The sequence below is a fragment of the Eptatretus burgeri genome, chromosome 13, assembly GCF_056783735.1.
Source record: "Eptatretus burgeri isolate ZD-2024b chromosome 13, Ebu_testis_v1, whole genome shotgun sequence".
In the NCBI taxonomy this organism is placed as follows: domain Eukaryota; kingdom Metazoa; phylum Chordata; class Myxini; order Myxiniformes; family Myxinidae; genus Eptatretus; species Eptatretus burgeri.
In genome coordinates this window covers 17,066,443-17,088,965 of record NC_140973.1, presented here as the reverse complement: position 1 = coordinate 17,088,965, position 22,523 = coordinate 17,066,443, and the positions used below count along the sequence as shown (strand labels likewise).

Below are 22,523 nucleotides of genomic sequence, written 5' to 3'. Positions count from 1 at the left end.
AAATCAAATAATTTTCGGATCTTCACCAAAATCGAATCAATTCATTGTGGTCACACAACCAACCTGTCCAAGTTTCATCCGAATCTATCCACAACTTTTTGAGATATCGTGCTATATATTGTTGCGAATTCGCGCCCGCCGGCGTGCGAACGGCCACGTAACTCGAATCGCGGCACGTCGCCCACCAGACGGACAATTCTGTCGTGACCCTCTCGGACCAATGCCGGGAGCTAGTCACGGGTGGGCCTTTCGACCTCACCACAATCGTGCCAATCGGCCACCCGCGTAGGATAGGGTTGTTCGCCAAACTCGACCTACCTAAGTACCCACGCGGATGGTAAACCGGGCGATCGTACCTCGCCGCAGGTCGACTCCAGACACGAGCCGCTTGGGCGGCCCGTTCCGTACTATCGGGATAACCGAGCGGTGTTATCGTCGACCTGGACGGTTCAGATTAATTACCGGGATGTTGCACCCACTACGAACCCCTTACGTGATGCAAGATGGAGGGTCAATAAAGAAAAGACGAAGCGAAACGGGCACAGTTCAACAAGCAAGCATTTTATTCATAGCCACAGACACAAAGCATGTATATACAGCCATACAATAATCAAAATGCACATATAACAGCCAACACAAATTAACAAATGCTGAGCCACAACCGAATACGCGAACACACGGCAACACTTAAACAGTTCTACTTTACGAGACACGGCGCCACAAGATCCATACAAAAACCCCGAAACGAAAATGGTGACTTCCCTTTGGGCCGTCGAGTCCCTCTCCCACGTCAGTCGGCGTGGTCGCGCCTGGCCGCGACTCCGATCCCTGGCGTGGTAGGCGAGTCCTCTCCGGCGTGCCTCGTGCCGGCACGTGTTGTCCGCTCGACGCCACGGACGGGGTTTCCGGCGCTATATCAGCGCAGATAGAAAGGGGGGGGGGAAACGTGGTTGCTCGAGGTCGTGGTGTGGGGAATGGCAGACGCTCCGTCCTGTCAGCGGTGTCTCGGGACCGCACCACAGAAGACCAGGCCAGCGGCCACCACGAAGAGGAAGAGCGAGCCGGAAGAGAGAGAAGACGACGAAGAGAGTAAGAGCAAAAGCGCTCCGCCCGTGTCTGACTTTTATAGCCCGGGGCTCCGCCCTTCACTCCGCCCCTGTTTTCGGCTCCATCCTCCTTCGAGAGGGTTCTCGAAGAGGGGCGTTCCCTCTCCCCGACCGCCTCATGCTGGTCATCCACCAATCGGCGGCGAGCTGCCCTCCCCCTTCCTTCACACCAAGCGCAGGGAAAAATGGTGGGATAAAACAGGTGGGAAAACCCGCGCGTCCTCGCAGATCCTTCCTTGGCACCCTTGTTTGCTGTTCGGAAGCGGACATAGTGGCGAAGATGTGGTAGCGTAGATGGTGGCGGTGGTGTGGTTGTTGAGTGGTTGGCGCTGTGGTGGGGATGGCGTGGTTGTTGAGATGCTGTTTGTTTGAAATAAAAGATAGAAAAAGAAAAACGACTAACTCAAAGCGTCGCAGCCCGGATGGATCACATAAATTCCCTCTATACAACGGGTTTGGGCTAACTACACATGTACCTATGAAGATATCTCATCTGAGGGCCCTTTATGGTGTAATGCGAATTTCCACAGCCGTAACAATATTAAAGTTTCGCCCCATCTTTCAATGGTGAAGAATCACTTTTTAAATTCTAGTATCCAGATCCGGATGTTCATCAAAATCGAATCGGTTCGTCCTTGTCACACACCCAACCTGTCCACCAAATTTCATCTGGATCCGTCCACAACTTTTTGAGATATCCTGCACACAAACAAACAAACACAGACAGACAGAGAGGGGTGAAAACAAAATTGACTTATTTCATCGCATGTGAAAAAATGATCAACATGCAATTACATGAGATTTGTCAAGGACAGTCTTACAGAATGTGCACAGACACAGGAAAATCAGGATGTGTACATGACATCACAAAAACGTCTAACAATGCAGGAGTCTGTAAAGTCAATATCGAGTGTGACCACCTTGGGTGGCAATGCAAGCTTGAAGTCTACGGGGCATGGATAAACACAGGTGGCAGATCAGAGCTTGTGGTATCGCTGTCCAATGGAACGAAGGCTGCAGTAAGCTCTGCAACATTGCGTGGAGGGTTCATTTGACGATTGCTCCCCAAAAATATAACACCGCCACCTCCAAAACGGTCTCTCAATAATGCAGCCCTGAGCAAAATTGTGTCCTTGCCGATGGTACACGCGAAGCCATTCATTTGGAAAACTGACGTTGAACCTCGATTCATCTGAAAAGATGATGTTTGCCCACCGTCTCCCACCAGCTGCTGCCCACGGTTGCCGTGCAAGTCCGTGTTGATGTGTCAAGATTTGTCACAGTCGTCCCCTCGTTTCATGGTAGTTCTGGCTCTCTCATGCTGTCCTGAAGTGGTTGTGGAGGTGACTGACGATGACGTATCGGTCTTGATTTGACGACGTCACACACTGTGCACCAGGACGAGGATGGTTGCTGACCCTTCCTGTGGCTCTATTGGTTCTGTAGCCGAGACACTGTTGACTGGGGGGCATGAAAGTGTCAAGCAACTCTTTCTTCACCGATTCTATTATTCAGCTTACTGATGGCTTGGTTCCTCTGATCATTCATTAGATGTGCCATTTCAATTGACAGCCTCACAACTAAGGCAACCCGTGCTTTTATAGGGCATGGATACACATGTTGCACGTGCAGCATGGTTGTTTGTTTTTAACAATGCTCATTATCTTCGCATTCTGCGAAAGGTTATGTTTTGGTCGGCGTGTATTTATTTATTTATTTGTTTGTAATCTTGTGATTCGTATAACTCAAAAAGTATTAAACCGAATTGCATGAAATTTGGTGGGATGATTGGTTATTAGCCAGGAAGCATTCGATTAGATTTTGGGTTCGTTCGGGTCAAAGGTCAAGGTCAAAATCGTCTTTTTACGATAACACGGTCAATTTTTATTCAATTTGCATGCAACTAACGTCAAAATGTTCAGAATTCAACGCCTCATCTTGTGATATGCAATATGACACAATGACGCCCATACTCTTGTTACCGGTTAGGGGTCAAAGGTCAGGGGGGTCACGACCTTAAAAAATATGCGGTTTTTGTCACAACGCGGTCAATTCTTGTCCGCTTTACATGAACCCAGCACCAAAATGTTCAGAATTAAATGCCCAATCTTGTGACACAATGATGTCATAACATGTCACCGGTTGGGGTAAAATGTCGGGGGGGGGGGTCACGCCCTTGAAAAATATGCGGTTTTCGGCACAACTCAGTCATTTCTTATTCGATTTGCATGAAACCAGCATCAAACGAGATTACCTTCTCTTGTTGAAACGTTGTATTCACCGAGCTTGCGAGTGAAGACTCGCCAAAACGACGCGAGTTGATTGTTGTTTAGTCCGTAGCCCCCGAAAGTCGGGGGGGTCATGACATTATAGATATGTGGTTTGTGTCATAAGACCATTCATATAAAACCAGTTCCCCACACTCATACCAAGAACAAAAAAAGTAGTGGCGGCGAAGGTATGCGCTCTATGAGTGCCCGTTCTAATTTTTCCAAGATTTGCCAGCTGGTTGCGTTCAGATTCTAACGTTCATACACAAGCAACAAACCGGACTCAAACACAAACACCCATAACAGACGACCATTGTGGATGTTTTCTTACTTACTTTTGTGATTCTTTAATTTGGGGTGCGTTTTCATTGCCACTCAACGTATATTTTAAAATAAATGTGTGCAGCAAATTCCTGATTTTATTACATAGAAATCAAAGTGCATTCTGGAGGAAGGAAGGATGGAAATAAATATAATTTCCTCCCCTCCCCCTCCCACAAAAAGGAAATGAGCTCTAAAGCTGAAGCATGTCTATAGACATCAAGTAAAGTAACAGCATACCTCAGTTGTTCGTCACTGCATTGTGCTGTCATTCCAAGCCGCAGGTCTTTCAGAGGTTTCAGATTGGCTAAATGCATTGATCCTCAGGACAAATAGTTTGTAACATTAATTTTAAAAGGTTCCTGTAAAAAAGCATCAAATACAATGGTTAGGCATATAAAAACCCTCACTAGGCCGACTTAATATTTAACCATTTGATTATCAAGTTCCAAGTCAACAAGCCGTATCCAATTGGAGAGGTTTCCGATCAGGCGAGACTTGAATGAAGGATTGGGGCTTTAGGAAGATTTTTTGAAGAAGGAATCGAGGGTGTGGTTAGCTGAGGCTTTTTTGCGTTTTGCTGGGGGTGCAGCGCGTCGCTTTGCCCGCTGGCTCGCTGGCATCGATGTACCCCTCATCAGTCCAGGTTTCTCACAACTTGCTGAAAAAGTCTTTTGAAGGCTCTGTGCAAAGTGAAAGTCTGAGTGTTCGGGCAATTCCCACATGGATACGGTCTTTCCACACTCGTTGCAATTTTCCATGTCCTCTGGGCTTATGAAATTGCCACCTTCCTTTTTCATTTTGGACAGAGTATCTATAATGCCGCTGTCTTGCTGTAGATCTAGATTCGAATCAACTTCAAGGCACCGATTACTCGATCGAACTGCCAAGTCTGGAGTTGTTTCGGCTGAGTCATCGTCCACCGTGGGGCTGATAGACGTGCTGATCACAAAATCTTCCATGGTGTCTGGCCTTTGAGAATTTGAATCGTCGTCGTCGTCGTCGTGTATTGCAGAAAGAGCTTCCTTCTTAAAAAAGGAAGTATGTTCACCTTTGCAATTGCCTTCCTTTGTGGAGTTATCTCCCCCCTCATCAAATGACATGTTGGTAGCTTGACTGCACTGCTGGTTTTTGGCCGTTGCTCTTTGAAACAGCTCTGCAATTCCAATTGTACGTGAGCCACGGTCTTTAACAGACTTGGGTGGGGTGCCGAAACTGCTTCCCATTTTGGGCAAGGCGGGCAGTAGGGGCTTTGCATTTGCACTTAGATAGCCAGCGATGTCATTGGTACCACCGACTGCAACCTCTGAGAACTTGCAAGCAGACAATTGTAGGCAAGTAACAGCAGGGGACCTGCAAGAAACAAATACAAAATTATGATGATCTGCTGGCTTTGAGATGTGTAGTGTTTATCCACAAATATATTTTCATTTGCAATATCCTATAGTTGAAGCCATCTCCATTTTACATACAGAGTGGAAGAGGAAGACAAAAGAAAGCAAGGTGAGTAATGAGGGAGGAGATCAAGCAGATATAAATTCCAATGAAAAAGGGGAGTATAAAGTCACCTTTTTGCATTTTCAGCCAAACAAGGTTATTAAAGAGTGCACAAGCACTCTCTTTGTTGGGATGGTGCAGAAAAAAAATTGGTGGTCCCACCTGCTATAAACAAAACTAAAGTTTGAGTGTCTTCCCTACAATGTCGCTTAGGCTACATAGGAGAGCCGACCTGGTCTCTGCCGAGACAATCAGCTGAACAGGTCACTTTTCAGGACTCCAGACCAGGGCAAAAGCAAAAGAAAAAGAAAAAAACCGGCAAATCCGACAGTTTTACTTGGTACAGAATCCTTTGCTCTCGAAATCGTAATAGCTTGAAACGATTCCACGAAAACTACACAAAACTGCATTCCTTTGTAAAGAGATAAGAAGGGATCAGAGGGGTGGGTGGGACTACGACTGTCAATCAGCCTGATGGGGGTGGGGCCACTCAGACCAATACGGGTAGGTGTGGTTACTGATGGAATATTATCACCAAGTCAGTGACAGCAACAACCCACACATATTTCTATAAAGTGCTTACTATTTAGAATGTTAGATCATCTATAAAGGATGTACAGTACCATTACAATGCGAGCATGTCTATAAAGTTTGTACTACGACATTTGTAAATCAGTAGTATAACATTATATATTTGTAAGAGAAAGTAAAGAAACAAGTAATTAAAACATTCTCAACAAGAAAGAGCAATCAGATTGCAGACCCTCACTAGGACTTGTTTTGTGTGGCAAATAAATGGAACGATGTGCTAAATTAAAAGGTCTAAATGGTCTATTTGTAAATGTGTAAAGGTCAAAAGGTCTGAAAAGTTATAAAGGTAAAATGGTCTGAAGGTCTAAAGAGTCCTAAAAGGTCAAAGGGGTCTAAAGGTCAAAGGGGTTTACAGGGTATAAAAGGTCTGAAGGTCTGAAGGGTCTTAGAGTTCTAACGGTTCAAAAGGGTGTCACAGGGTCCAAAAGGGTAGGGTCTGAAAAGGTCGAAAGGGTCCTCAGGGTTTTAAGGTTGTAAAAAGTCTAAAGGGTCTTGGGGTTTTTAAAGGTCCAATATAATTCATACACATAATCACATTCTGTGCAGACAGACAGACAGACACAAACAAATGAAAAATCACTTATCAAGTGACGGCAAAATGGAATGGCACACGGCAGAGCGCATACCTCTGCCAGACTGAACAATTTACATTTTGTATCCCACTGATAGGCCGGATCTGGATTTGGACCTGAACTAATATTTAAATCGGCTTGTTCTTGTCACCTAACCAACTCACTAGTCCGGCAGATATGTGAAAAAAATGTGCCTTTAGTGATACAAGCATGAAATTTGGCACACTGCTAGGGCAGTATCTTACAAAGATTTTTTGGATATAGGGACATTCCAGATTCTTCCCAGAGCCAAAATGGCGGCCATTTTACAAAATAGCCGATTTTGTGTTGTACAAGGAGGATACATGTGGATACAACTATATTTAAGAAGCATACCAGTGGTTTTATTTAACTAAATATAGATTCTAGCAAATAAGAAATAGCAAATAAAGGTGACAAAGCGTGAATAAACCATTTGTTTGGTCATTTTTGCACTTTTGGACGGTTTTCTACAACAAACTCTTCAAAAAACTGTTATCAAGCACCATGGAATGACTGTTGTTCATTTAACACTCTTGAACTCAGAGGAAGTGCTTCTGTTTGATCCTAACATCAACTTAGAGTCAAAATTATACAGTGGAACCTCTAGATCCAGGTAACAGAGTCTACTATGATGCATGGATACATGTGTACATGTTACATAATTATCATCTGTGATCTCTTGTCCCATTTCTACTCTCTTGTACACTCCCCACCACAGTGACATAGAGCTGTGCACTGGAGTGCAGCCTTGACACACTTGCACTGTCCTCTGCATCCCTTTTTGCAGCCACACCTTAGTAGTTGCCGACATTCCTCAGTTGCCTCTGGGAGGGTTGTCCAGTATATGTCCCAGCCATTATCGGTGTGAACCCACCCCCAGTCACTGGGCGATGGGAGCTCTGGTGTGGACACCATCATCTGGCCCCAACAGTAGCCGGCTTGGTAGGTAGCTCTCTTGATGTGCTGTTTCAGGGCTTCACGAGTTGGAGGGAGAGCATCTATTGATCTGCCATTCTGGGTGAACAGATGCTTGCGACACTCATTGACATGTTCCTGGCTACTGGTGCGATCATAGAGCACAACAAAACGCTCCAGTGCATCCATGTGGTCATCTACGGCTGAAGGAGTTGGCGTGGCAGCCAAGGCACAGAATGCTGCAGTGACATCAGTGACCTCATCACAGGCTTTCCAGGTTTCCCATGCTTTTTTCTTCCCCCTGCCTCCGAAGCTTGAAACGGTGTCGCATCCAGTGAGGGCATGGAAGAATGGCAAACCTCAACACTTGTTAGGTCCCAGTGCCACAGACATCTCGTGAGCTGCCAAGAACCTGAAGTTCTTTCCTGTGCCAAAAGCAACCCAGAGCTCAATGTCCAGACGTCCAGCTGCTGTCACTGCAAGGACCACGACATCAGTGTCTACTGTATGGATCGACACTTTGCTGTATCCCTGCCTCACAGCGTCTTCAGCATGGAGTAGCATTCTTGTGTCAGCCTCTTCATGGCTACAAGGGGCAAGACCAGCAACGTCTCGGGCCTGCGTACAAATCACATCTTTGTGGTGGGTGCTGATGACTTGTTTGTCTGTGTCTGTTGTTGCTACTCTGGTGGCTAGGAAGTCAAACAACTCCATCTTGTTCTCATCTGTGCGAAGAAAGGTCTGACAGTTTCCAGGAATGGAACTAGATGGCTCGACTCGTCTCCTGATGCCTTTGCCTCACTTCTTCCTAGTGTCTGCCTTCAAACTGTCTGTGAGGTATTCATCCCAGACAATATCCATCCTGCTCGTATACTGCAGCTGAGATGTGATGTATGGCAAGAATACTTCTGATGCATACTCGTTGAAGGTCTTTGCTGTGCCAGGTGGCAGCATACTGATGATCGCTGCACCATCAAGGATGATGACTTCAACTGCTGGACTAGCAGCAGCAGCAGCAGCAGCATTCTCCTGTTGAGGGACCAGATCTTCTAAGCAGCCAACCAGATCAGACTTTGTTCCAAGTCTCATCTTGCCCATGTGTGAAAGTGGAGGGGGACATGCTTGGTTCTCATGTGCGAAGAACTCATCAAGATCTCCATCACGTATCTGGGATGCAATGAACAACCTGGAGAACAGGGAGCAGTCGTTCTTCAGAGATGAAACCTGCAGCTGTGCTCTTGACTTCTCTCTGACTGGAGGTCGGCTGAAGAGAGGGAGGTTGTTTCTCTTGATTTGGTCGGTGATGGGCTTTGTCTGGTTGATAAGTCTCTCATGGACATAGGAGTCATGCGGTTCTTGTCCCAGCTTCTCGATCTGGCGTACAGTATTGAAAACTGCTGGGTCTGCCAGGTCTCTGCTGTCTAGCACCAGGAGATCCTTGCTGTCATCACAAAATGGGTTGCCCATCTCCCCCATGACTTGAGAGAGTGAACGCACATCTCTAGCAAAGGCTACCTGTGTGTGCTTGGTCTGCTCGTGGCGTTTGTGAACAGCCTTCTTGGTCTCTGATAGCAGAGTTAAAATGTTTTCAACTACGAACCCCAGCCCAGAGGAGATGCATATATACACAATGGCGATCTTGGGTGATTGTCACTCGATGTCCCCAATAGGCCACCATACATTATTTCTTTGCGCTGGACAGGACCATGTTAAACCAAAATCAATATGAACACACCATTGTAGTTTGAACATTTCTATTATGCAATCATGAAAATTAATACAGTGAGTACATCAATATCGATTTCGCAAATTTATGCATTTAATCGCGACATTGAAAGCTACCAGTATGTAATTAATAATGGAAATATTCATGGAGTCTAAGTTCCTTTCACCAAATTTGATTTTTGATCTATTTACATTTCCAGAAACAATATTCAGGTAACATTCACATGCATGATCATATTGCAGAGCTCTTGTTCCAGCCATGCATTATTGCGATGGTAAACTGTTATCTGTGTCCCTCATAGACCACCGTAGATGCATTTTTTAGTCAAATATGAAGTAGATAATGAAGCATGTGCATACTAGTTGATAATAATCATATTATACTCACTACATTGTGTTTTGCACCAAGCACATATGACTTTGCTGACCTTGTAGGCAGAATTTGTTATTCGTGGCAGTCATTTTGTAAAATGGCCACCATTTTGACCCTAGGGGTAATCTGGAATGTCCCTATATCCAAAATGTTTCCTAAGGCTATGCTATAACTGTGTACCAAATTTCATGTTTGTATCATCAAAGGCACAAAACTACCAGAATATTTCACATATCTGCCGGACTATATGAGGGTGTTCATGGCGGTTTTAGTATTGGTAGGAGAAATGATGAAGGAAGAAGTTTATTAGAATTTTGCGTGGAGACGGATCTGGTTGTCATGAACAGTTGGTTCAAGAATGAGAAAAAAGGCAACATTTAGGTCCAGTGGAGCAGAAACAGAGATCGATTTTGTTAGTAGGAAAAAGTTGGAGAAAGAAAATTCGAAATGTGAAAGTTATTCCTGGTGAACTCCAGCACAGCTTAGTGGTAATGGATGTGGACAAAATAGATGAGGTGAAGAAAAAGAAACAGCAACAGAGCAAGCGTACAAAGACCTGGAAGCTGAAAGATGGAGAAGTAAAAAGAAAATTTGCTGAAAGGATGGATATTCTCTGGAAGGAAAAGGAAGAAGACGGAGATATCTGGACAAAGTGCAGGAATTGTGCTCAACAAGCAGCAAATGAAGTTTGTGGTGTTAGTAAAGGAAAACCACATCATGGTGAAACCTGGTGGTGGAACGAAGAGGTGAAGGTGGCCATCGAAAGAAAGAAAGCTTCAAGAAGATGCAGAAACAGAACATGGAAGAAAACAAAGCAAGATACAAGAGAGATAAGAAGGCGAAGAAGGTGGTGGCAGAAGCCATGAAGAAAGAAGCTGAAAAAGAGCAGCAACAGTTTCAGATGAACAGACAAGGAATTTTTCAGAAACTGAAGAAAATGAAGAGGGAATCTCATGACATCACTGAAAGCAACTATATAAAAGGATAAAAATGGGAGGATTTTCTTTGTTGATGAAGATAGAAGAAGAATCTGGAAGGAGCATATGGAATTCATCATGAATCAGGAAAATCAGTGGGATGGTTTTGTGGAAGCTGAAAGAATGGAGGGCCCAGTGAAATAAATCTCAAAGGAAGAAATAAAGAAAGCTTTGGAAAGCATGAAGAATGGAAAAGCAGGTGGTTCATCAAGCATTACAAAGGAGCATTTTACATCGTCTCCTCATGGATTAGAAGTATTACATCAGGTTGCAAATGAGATAATGCAAGGTAAGAGCATGCCAGAGGATTGGAAACAAAGCACCTTGGTACCCATCTACAAAGGTAAAGGGAGTGTCATGGAATGTGGATCGTAACGTGGAGTGAAACTACTGGAACATGGAATGAAACTTGTGGAAAGAGTGTTAGAGAAACGGCTCAGGGAGGTGGTGAAGATTGATGAGATGCAATATGGTTTCATGCCAGGAAAAGGTACAGTTGATGCGATCTTCATCGTCAAGCGCATGCAGGAGTACTATCAAGAAAAGAAAAATAAATTATTCATGTGTTTTGTGGACCTGGAAAAGGCATTTGACAGAGTCCCCAGGAAAGTCATCGAATGGGCGCTACACAAAATAAATGTTCCTGAGGCTTTGGTGGAGGTTGTAATGAAACTTTATGAAGATGCGACGACACGAGTTAAAGTTGGTAGTGGTTTCTCTGAAAAAATTCAATGTGGCCGTGGGTGTTCATTAGGGATCGGTGCTTTCGTCGCTCCTGTTTGTGACGTACTCGACGTATTGTCAGAGTCAGAAAGAAAAGGTGTGTTGTTTGAATTACTTTATGCGGATGATTTAGTCTTGATTGCAGAATCAATGGAGGAGTTGGAATCACAGTTCAACAAATGGAAGAGGGCGTTTGAAGGCAAAGGTTTGAAAATCAACACGGGGAAAACGAAAATTATGGAATGTGGCGAAGAAACATGGGTTATTGAATTGGCCAAGAAAGATCCATGTGGAGTTTGTGGTGAAAGAGTGGTAAGTAATGCCATCAGATGCAGTTCTTGTCACAAATGGATTAATGGTAGATGTTCAAATGTGAAAAGAGTGACACAAAGAATGGATGGTAGTTTTGAGTGTAAAGCCTGCATCAGAAGAAGAAATTTAAGCCACGAGGATCAGGATCCAGATTCGGAGAAAAGATTGAAAGATCTTGAGAGAGTAAGCAGATTTTGTTATCTGGGTGACACCATCAACAGTAGTGGAGGCAGCGAGCTCACAGTTACAAGAACGAGATTGGGTTGGATGAAGTTCAACGAGCTTGCATTAGTGTTATGTGGTAAAAGACTGCCTTTGAAGTTGAAAGGGAAGATCTACACCACCTGTGTGAGAGCAGTAATGGTTTATGGGTCAGAGGCATGGACTGTGAGATCGGTAGAAGAACAGAAAAAGCAATGATTAGAAAGATGTGTGGAGTGCAGTTGGTAGACAGAAAGAACACGAAGGAGTTGATGGAAAGGATTGGTCTGAAAGATACAATAGTGGAGGTGGTAAGAAGGAGTGGCTTGAGATGGTTGGGTCACATGCTAAGAAAGAGAGACGATGGAGTTAAGAGAGTATGGAATTTGGAAGTGGAGGGGAAAAGGGGAAGAGGAAGGCCAAAGTTGAGTTGGAAGGAGTTGGTTATGAAAGCAAGTCAGAAATTGGGATTGGGAGTGGAAGACGCAGAAGATAGAAGAAAGTGGAAGGCTGGAGTTGTGTCATGGAAGGAGTGAAGGTCAGCAACCGCCCCCCATAAGGGGGACAATACTGACTTAAATAAATGATGATGATGAATTGTTAAATGAACCTGTAATTTAGCAGTTCTTTGGCTCTGAATTCATCCCGATTGTCCATGCACAGAGAGGAGTGAGAATTATTTTTACTCCGTCTGCCTATCTGGCAGTCAAACAAAATTGAAAATCATTCCAAACGGGAAACTTATTGTTTTTAAGGATGTCATAAAGGACACATACAACAGACACGAATAACTAATGTAACGTGTTAAATAAGGTGGTGTAATAGATGATGCCTCAACAGCGGTAAACTTCCAAAAATAATTTTCTACAACCTTGTAAATCTATTTTGTTTGAATTGAATTATATACTTGAATACTGTGGAACACAAATCACCTTTTTGACACTCTCAAAACCCTTCCGTTCAGCAGTAGTTGGACAAAATATTACAGCATTTTACGCCATCACGACCAATCAAATTTGCCGCTCAGAGACCCTGCCCATGTCCCAGTTGAAGTATTCTCTAATTTCTAAAGGAGAAGTTAACTTGTTGGTCATTTATATACCTCCCTTATCAGCTTCAGTGAAGTCGGAAGATTTTTCTGGAGGACTTTGAGGATTTATTCAAACTGTGCTGACCTGCTGGCAGGGAGACCGATTGTCATGGTTGATTCCAACCTCCATGTTCACTGCTCCACAAAGCCAGAGGTGAGAAGGTTCAACGCAGTTTTGTCTTTCAACTAGGGCATGGATCTCCACATCGCTCAGGGCACACCCTCGATCTTATGATAGCTAAAGATGGTGACTCTCATACAATTGTGTCATATTGATCAAATCCAACTCTGATTACTCCATGGTACATTGTGTGTTGAACTCAGCAAGACCCACACTTGCGAAAGTACAACATAATTGATCATGAAAAGTTCTCCATTGATCAGGTGACTGACATGGGTTCATACTGGGAAGCACTGAACATGATGCAAAGGGTCTTATCCAGCAATACAATGAAGCCTACTGTGAAGTTCTGCGAGTGCATGTTCTTGCGACAACGAAGAAGCACTCTGTACATCTCAAACCTAAGTGGTATTATGACAAGTGTGTGTGTGTGTTTTTTGTCCTCAATGTCTCTTTCTTTCTTTGTCTGGATCTACAGAGGGGTGAATCTTGCAAATAGTTTTTGTAGGGTTCACTTGGCTGCACCTGGACGGGATTGAGGGTGGAAGAGTATCAGCTGAAACCCGAATCCTATCCATGTTCCTACCGATGACTCCATCTTTGTCTATTTGGGTTCCTCCTGATATTACAATGCTGTATTTGGTCAGTTATTTGATTGCAGCACAAGCACATTTTCAGATCATATACCAAACTTATAAATGGATAACCTTGATCTCCGGTTGCAGCTGTACAAGTACGTAGGTGCCCGATTGAACTCAGAGTAGGAAAAGTAAATTATGGACTTTGAAGTAAGAAGTTCAAACCAACATGGGCGTTGTGTAGTCCTCACATATCTATCTACTCGAACATTTCAATATTCCAGATGAGCAGACTACCCATTCCGCAATTACTGGGGTAAAATGTGCAATACCGACGAAATAAGGTTGGAGAGGTCAGTCATCCTTACCATGTGGCTTGGCCTCGGCCTGCAGTGTTGCATGCATTGAGGAGTGCGAGCGCATCGGCGGCAATCTTGTTTGCGTCATAGCGGGTCATGGCGGAGCAACGGGAAAGGGTGCCATTTTGACCTTTGGTGTCCATGTGCACACCCACTGTAAGCTGCTTCGCCACACGCTGGTTCTGAAAGAAATGTGCACACATTTATCAACACGACCGGTCGCTATGTTCGCAAAGATTCGGAACTGACACTATTCAAAAGTGGAATTGAACACCGAAACTCACAGTTTCTTTATCCTTGACAAGCCGCTCCTCTAATTCGGTGGCAAGTTCTTTGAGCCAATAGCGGACCTGAGGATGTAGAAACTCAAAGTGAAATCAAGACCATGGTTTTGTCCAGAGGTCATGCCTCTGCGATGTTCAAGGGGCATGAGAAATATTTTGTTTTGCTTCAAAATACATTCTACAATCTCATATAAGACGTATCAAGGAAACGAGGATTAACGAGAATTTGGAAATTGTACTTGCTAGTTTATTGTGAACTTGAAGAGGCCTTTAGGTCAATATAGTGGTAAAAATAAAAAGAACTGCCGACAATCCCTAAAATATTAGAGACTAGAATGGCACTTGATAAAGCGCATACCTCTGCAAGACTGAACAGTTTATGTTTTGTATCCCACTGATAGGCTGGATCTGCATCCAGACCTCAACTAAAATCTCATCAGCTTGTTCTCGTCATCTACCCAGCTCTACCAAAGTTTTGTATCGTTTTTGGCCCAATCTTTCAATGGTGAAGAATTACTTTTAAAATTCTCGTATCGGGATCTGGATCCTGACTTTCACCAAATAAAAATCAATTTGTACTCGTCACCCAACCAACCTGTCCACCAAATTACATCCAAATCCATCCATAACTTTTTTTAGATATCGTGTTCACAGATAGACAAACAGGGCTGAAAACATAAACTCTGTCCACCTTCGGTGGTGGAGGTAATTATGGATTGTTGAATTGTGGGGTGTTTGCCAAACACACTACTGTATTAGTCGAGTCAAAATATGATCCGTATCACCTAACCCCAAAAAAATTGCAACAAAACGATTTATTGTTTTAAATGTTTTAATAGGTCATGCTGTGTGCCAGAAAAAAAGTCTCGGGTAATCTGACCCCGGTAAAGGGGTTAATTTGCATATTTTCAAGATGGCTGCCAATGAAAATTTCAATGTACTACAAATTTTTTTATGGTTGATTTTAGACCCTATAAATGTATTAGCAACATAGAGGAATATGAGGTTTCTGAATCAAATGAACATAGTTTCTCCCGCCTATGATGTACTATGACGTTTATGACGTCAAAGCGAAAACCGAAAGCCAACCCCCTTTCTTAGGATGAAAGAGCACAGACAAAAAGCCCCACCAAGAAGATCACAAGGTGATTATGAATAACTGCTGTTTGGGCCTCCCATATGCACTTGAGCTGCCATCTGTGACTTTCAACTAAAACAATAGAATTTCTGGAACTGCTGATATTCACCTTTTCAATGTCCTTCAAAAGCATTGTCATGATGATAATGAATTAGAACCTAGCAAGACTACAAAGACCAGGTAGGGATTATCACAGAACATGTATAATTTAAACATGTAGGTCATGTGGAAGTAATTGGAAACCACATGTGGCCACGCCCTTGAGCAGAAGTATATATGGGCAGCCAATTGTCGAAAAATTCACCACATGTTTTTAAAATGAGTGCACCATGGGGGGGGGGGGGGTCATCCATTTGGAGACGAGCAATCTCGCAGTATATAGCAAGAACCAGGAAGGCTACCATGTGGTTCGCCGGAGTGATCAGTTCTGGGCTGGACTTGGGTCCGATCTTGTTATCGAACAGACACTTATGCGATCACTCAAGTCGACTGGTGGATTGATCAGGGGCAGTAGCATGACGGAGGAGCAACGTGCCCTGTGGACACTGTCGCCCCCCGTATGTTCGGAATATAATGTAGCCATGCAAGAATTCAATGATTGCACTTACATGTCGAGTGAATAGCACAAGGAGGCCACCAAGTCCAGGATGGAGAGGGACCAGTCAGGTCGAGAAAAAATCCAAGAAAAACTTCAGTCATGCAATCCGTTCTCTGATGATCCAGCCTTGAGAAATGTTGTCACTGGTGTTGTAGCCAAGGATGAAGTGAATGTCGACAACTTGCAGGTAGTGGGGAAAGAAGTTGCTGAAAAGCCGACTGGACAACCAGTTTTCACCTACACATGCAAAAGGAAGGACAAAGCAAAAACTCTGGGAGATTCATCTGCTGTCCAGGTTACTGGCGACCGAACTATAGACCCTGCTCTTCTGTTTCATAGGCCACTTGTCATTTCTCAGGCAGGGAACCTCTCATTGGAGGACGTTCTTGAATATGAATTGTCGCCATTTCCCCCAGCTCTCTTTGAGGCGAAGCACATATTCAGGAAAGCGGACAAGCCACAGCTTGCGAGAGCAATAGATGAATATGCAAAAGGTTTGTCTACCGAGGATGAGTCGGACGATGTACCCAAGACGGACCACTATGTGTGTTGGATGGTGGCTCACTGATGCATCACGTTAAGTGGATGAAAGGGAGCACATACGGATCTATAGCTAACGGCTATGCTGACTTCGTACTCCGCAATTACGGGAAAGCTACTGTTGTCTTCGGTTATTCGGATGAACCATCTATCAAGGACAGCACACACCAGCGTCGTCAAAAGAAACATCATCCCAAAGTCAACTTCACAGAAGACACCTTGTTCATGGGGAAAAAAGATGAGTTCTTATCGCATGGTTCCAACAAGCAGGAACTGCTAAACATCATTAGCCAAAGTCAAAAGGAAAAGGGGTGCACTGTGATAAACGCAACAGGTGATGCAGACTACGACATCGTGCAAGCAGCAGTACGAGCTTTCCAGCTGCAGTCAACAACACCGATAGGCGAAGATACGGACTTACTTATTCTGCTGCTTCACCATTTTGCTGAAGGTGGCAACCGGGACTTGTACTTCCGATCTGATAAGACGCAGGACCAAAGCAGAGTGTATCACATACACAGACTGAAGAGCCTCTTAGGATCCCAGGCATCTACCATGATGCTGTTCGTACATGCCTTTACTGGATGCGATACGACTTCGCGCATATTTGGGGTTGGCAAGAAATCTCTCTTCCAGAAAGTCATGAAAGGTTATGCTGGTTTGATGTCATGTGCCCAAGCATTTGCTACACTAGGTCAAAGCACAGATGCAGTTGTAGAGATTGGATACAAGGCAATGGTCCAGGTGTTTGGTGGAAAGGGAACAGATACTCTCACTTCATTGTGCCACAGCATTTTGACAAAGAAAGTGGTATCGGCTGTGTCGTTTGTTACCCCAGAGCGTCTGCCGCCAACTGAAGCGGCTACTCAGCACCATTCACTCCGCACGTATTTCCAGATCATGACATGGATGGGAGAAGAGGCAGATTTGGAAGCAACAGACTGGGGGTGGAAAACAGAGGAGAATCAGTCCATCCCAGTAATGAATGAAATGAATGCCGCACCAGACTCTTTGCTTAAGGTAGTTCACTGCAACTGCACTACCGGGTGCAGTACTCAACGTTGCACATGCAGAACCTACGGTCTACCATGCACATCAGCTTGTGGACAGTGCCAAGTGCAGTCATGTAGCAACCCTTTCAATCAAATGTTGGGGGATGAGAATGATGACAATGACAATGCTGAGATGATCTAGGGCGACAATGAGCATGGCTTATGGTAAGGCTGTGTGGCATACATACAGATTTCTTTTGGATTGATGATGTCCCATCTATGTAATTGCAGGAAAGGGACAGCTTAACTAGTTCAAGGAGTTGAATGATAGCATCACATGTCATTACATATTATAAAACAACAGATTTTCTATGGCATACTCATTTATCTTTTAACTATGACGTCATATACGATTATACGTCATAGTACGTCATAGGCGGATGGAACTATGTTTATTTGATTCAGAAACCCCATGTTCCTATCTGTTGCCAATACATTTATCGGGTCTAAAATCAACCATAAAAAAGTTTGTGGTACATTGAAATTTTCATTGGCGGCCATCTTGAAAATATGTAAATTAACACCTTTACCGGGGTCAGATTACCCGAGACTTTTTTTCTGGCACGCAGCATGACCTATTAAAACATTTAAAACAATAAAACGTTTTGTTGCAATTTTTTTGGGGTTCAACCGTATATCGACTCGACGATTTTCCCATTGCAATATCCAAATAAATAAACAAATAAAACTCCCCATTGAAGGCCTCTCTTTGGTTGAAAAATTAGACCTGAGCCTTTGGCCTCAGACTACCTCAAAATTGATTGTGCTTCTGTAGTTGCAACAACAAAAGATCTCCACACATTTTCAATCCTTTAGCTTAACACAAGAGCAGCAAAGCAATCACCACCCATGAGTTTGACCTTCTCTCTGGTATCCAACGCCTCCGGTCCATTGAAGTTCTTGCTGCATCCGATGGACTTGGGCAGGTTACGGGGCCGAATCGGCTCAAACTCCAATCCGCGGCACACATCATACAGCCAACCGCTGATGGGTTGGGGGAAGATGCAAATTCTACTCAAATGGTGCAAGTGACATACAGCACACATATGCAACATATGCAGTGCCTGCTCATGTCAACGCAACAGACGGCGGTTTTAGTTCACTTCGACTTCATGGAAGAACCCGACCCAATACAATGAGCTCAGCGTGCTGTCAGCTGTTTTGATACACAAGGTTAAATGTTCAATCATTATTCCGACAAAATTGCTGAAAATATTTGTGCAGTTTCCTTATTGGCAAAGTGCAAATCACAAGTTGGTAAAGCACTCAAACCAAAACTCTTGATCAAAAATCTTTGACACGATGCACTTCAGCTTGTAAAAAGTCAAAAAATAAATAAAAACTTACAACGATGCACAGTTTTGAGCAAAACCACACGTTTCATGTGGCAAGCACGGCCACAGATGGTAAACTCGGTGGCCATGCTTTGACTGTCATCGAGAAGTTGGTAAACGATGATACACACCAAGACATTGTTCCCTCCAAGCTGTCTTACCTAATCTTTTCTCCAAAATGGCCTTCCAGATGTTGCTTCGAATAGTGTACAACATCACCGATGAACTCTACACCCAGCTTCTCTGAAACCGATGTTCCAAGCTTGCCTCCAAGATTTCGACTACAAAACATAAAAGACTGAAGAACACAATAGCATGTAGAACCTTGTACAGCTGCTAATACTTAGTTTTGAAATAAGCTGCTATAGAAAGGATGTGTTCAGCCTCATCTAACTCTGAACTGTGCAAAAACTTCTGCCCATTTTAAAAAGACTTTCATGCAAATATGTTTAAGCAAATGGCATCTTTTTCTTCTTCTTCATCTTCTTCTTCTTCTTCTTCTTCTTTCGTATGCAGCAGATGGCTGCAAGTATTATCATTGGCTGGGGAAAAGTGGGGGGAGGTGCTGATGCAATGCGTGAATAAGGGCAATAATTTGGAATTTGTTCAGGACGCAGGCTATAGCTCGCTTCCTCTTAGTGAAGGACACCGTAGGATCTTTAACGTCCATCTGAGGGACAACACACAAAATGACAAATCACCTGCCCGTGAGACACCAGGATGACAGTTTGTAGCTGGGTTGGGATTCAAACCCAGGCTAGAAAGGTTGTTGGGAGATGTTGAAGATCAAACGATGTTTTTCACAAAAAATAAAAATGAGTTATGGCAGGCATTGTGGTCAAACTCCAAATTTCTGCACCTTCGGTTGAGTATCCTTTGTCGGAGTGGCAATCCATCCAGTAATGGTCCTAGCCTACAAACACGTCTCCATTTGTTATGATATGTCCAAAGATTATGGGCCTCCAATTATTATTATTTATCTTTATGCAAAATGGCAGAAGATATTGTACCAACGATTTTTGTTTTTACAAACTACTTAAAAAGACGAAAACATCTTTGCTTGTTGCTGGGATCCAGTACTGATTATATCTGTTTGAAAAACTCACATTTTGCCAAGTGGTAAACCTGAGAAAAGCCCAGGCACTGACGAGTGTGGAAGGATTGTTTGCCGGTTCGGTTTGTTTAACCCACAGGCAAGTTTTGCCAGCATCTGGAAAAGCCATGGGAAGAAACGTACACAATCAAAATAAATAGGGTAATCGTAATTAATATAAAAATAATCAATAATATGACCAAAAAGTTTGATTCAACAAGAAAAACGACTTTGAGGCACAAATAGCTTCGTCATACGACCACAGTTAACTAACACATGGTGCCGGTTCAAATCTGAAGTTGTACTTTTAATGTTCATTATATCATAATGTCAATCTATAGATAATGGAGCAAGTGTATGTCTGCATGTCTGCTCTTCACCCATTGGTTGGACAACTGGCCTGATGCCACTCACAATTGTAACCTGAAAAACCATACATCCACCATTTGGGTAAGACCAAGACATCTTTGGAAGAGTCATATTCACAATTGCCATGCCCTCCCTACAAGCTTTCCGTTCAGTGGAAAACAACCTAAGCGACTGTTAAAAGGATCATGAAATATCAAAAAGTTGGAGCCGATATACATTATGGACCTTGTGAGGGCCACAATACATATATGTCTCAGGATTCAGGCCTCTGAAATTGGAATTATTTGAGTTATATACAGTATGTACATAAGCAACCACATGTTTATGCTTCGTGTACATAACCCTGGCAATTTTCTATTTTCTCGAGCAATTGAGGCAGCGGTCGATTGCCTATACACCCCCAAATAAAAGGATGTGTCAGAAGAACATGTATACCTGGAACAATATGACTCATAGGGCAGGTACTCTGCTCGTCTGTTTAATGCTCCATCTGAGCACAAGGTTCACGATGCTAGAATCACAGCTGAAAATCCCACAGACCACGTGCGTTTGCCTAATATCAACAAACGCGAAGCAAGTTTGAAAGTGGTGCCGTTAAATGGTGTGTTGAACCTTGTTATGAGCAATTCCAGCAGAACAACGAAATCCTGTCTCTGCCTCGATTGCTGCCCTCATCTCTTCAATGATAGTAGCCCCGATGGAAAGGTTCAGGTTCGCATTGCCCACTGCTCCATCCGAAGCCGTCAATTGCAGCCAGGTCGTCACACCATGCAACCTGCATGCCTCTTCCAGATATGAATAAACACCTTATAAACCCTACCCATTGTGATTTTATAGCCATTCAAATAAGCAAATCATCTGGCCGAAACTGTGTTGACGTCCGTCTGGCAGAATATCAAGTGCCTTCAAGAATGTGAAACTTCTGGCCGCTCACAACAGCCTGAGTTCTCGACCACCAAGTGCCATATGTCATTAAATGAATGTCACATTAACAGAAACCATCCAAAGATGGTCGTTTCAACCTGCTGAGGCTTATCAGTACGAACAATGACAGAACCATAATCATATCTATCTATAATAATAATAAATGTCAGTATGTGTCAGTCAGATTCTCCTCCATCACTCCAAAACTATGAAACCTAACGGGCCCAAACTTTGCGTGCATACCAACGGAACTCCAAGGGAGTGTATGAATGAAAACTGGGTGTTTGGGTTAACTCAACAGCCATTTTGAAGATAAACAACGGCCTTATTTAATAATCCATTATCAAGGCGTCATCTGTGGTCAGGTCGCTTTCCCTCGCAGGGGTCTTAATTCACCATTTTTTGGCCTGCTCAACAATGATTAGACTTAGAATAGGCCGCAACGGTTTCTTAACGATAAAGCGCTAAAAAAAATTCCACTTTCCTCACTCCTATCATCGAATGCCTCATCTTCATACCCACAAAATGCTGTATACATCACTTTTGTAAGTGCTGTAGCTTTCAAATAAGGAGCTTGAAACAATTTCATGCATTATATGATGCTATATTCCGCAATCTACTCTCCCGGACTAATGAAAGTATATAATCGAAATAAAATTTTGGTTTTGAGGATTGGATCACCAGGACTAAATACCTGTCGAGAGCTGGAGTAAAATCTGAAAAAGTTAATAAATCGGCGATGTTTTGGTATTTGTGGACATGTCACATTACCAATCAGCATGCCAGCCGTTCCTTACAGACTGTTTCATTGGAGTGCTTAAGCCACTTGGTCAGCGCCCAACAGTCGATAGCGGTATTATGCACGCAGTTCATGTCCCGATCGAGAGGTCAGTTGGCAGTTGCTGAAAGCAAGAAGAGGTACGTAGAAACAATACAGGGACGTGGTACAAATGGTTAGATTTGGATTTGTAAAGGAACTCTGCGGGTGTACGTGCCTGTTTTTTAAAGTTTCTTCAACCGTTTCATTGGAGTGCTTGCTTGAATGCTTAACCCACTTAGTGAGTGCTCTTCGAGCATTGATCTCCACAGGCTTGCATGGCGATACCACGGCTCGGTTCTCCGTGGGGACATCTCCGCAGTTAGGAAGGCCAAGTAAATTAGAGGATCAGAATGAGTTCAAGAGGGAATTGAAAAATGTTTTCAGTGGCTACAAAATACAAAGCAATGAATCCTCACACCATGCCAGGATAGTTGAGATGTATGCACACTAGCTGTCAGCTGTCGAGCCTGGGTTTGAATCTCAACCGAACTATAAACTGTCATCGCAGTGTTTCGCAGACAGGGTGATTAATCAATGTATGTGTTGTGTGTGAGATAGACGATAAACTTTCTCGCCCTCTCTGCCTCCCACCGCTCTCCCCGTGCCCTCTCAACTTCCC

General features: G+C 43.6%; 1 protein-coding gene across 3 annotated transcripts in view; it reads right to left on the bottom strand.

The window, feature by feature from the left end:
• Positions 1-540: 540 nt before the first annotated feature.
• The window catches only part of POLH (DNA polymerase eta), a 41,791-nt gene continuing 19,808 nt past the window's right edge, over positions 541-22,523 (bottom strand). For all 3 annotated transcript variants that reach the window (XM_085851351.1, XM_085851352.1, XM_085851353.1), the window contains 7 exons: positions 20,773-20,945; positions 19,805-19,908; positions 18,860-18,979; positions 18,225-18,348; positions 14,037-14,102; positions 13,762-13,934; positions 541-5,050 (listed from right to left, as the gene is read on the bottom strand). In XM_085851351.1, coding sequence (XP_085707477.1) covers positions 4,216-5,050; positions 13,762-13,934; positions 14,037-14,102; positions 18,225-18,348; positions 18,860-18,979; positions 19,805-19,908; positions 20,773-20,945 — 1,595 coding nt within the window. In that variant the 3' untranslated portion in view covers positions 541-4,215. The remainder of the gene's footprint in view (positions 5,051-13,761; positions 13,935-14,036; positions 14,103-18,224; positions 18,349-18,859; positions 18,980-19,804; positions 19,909-20,772; positions 20,946-22,523) is intronic.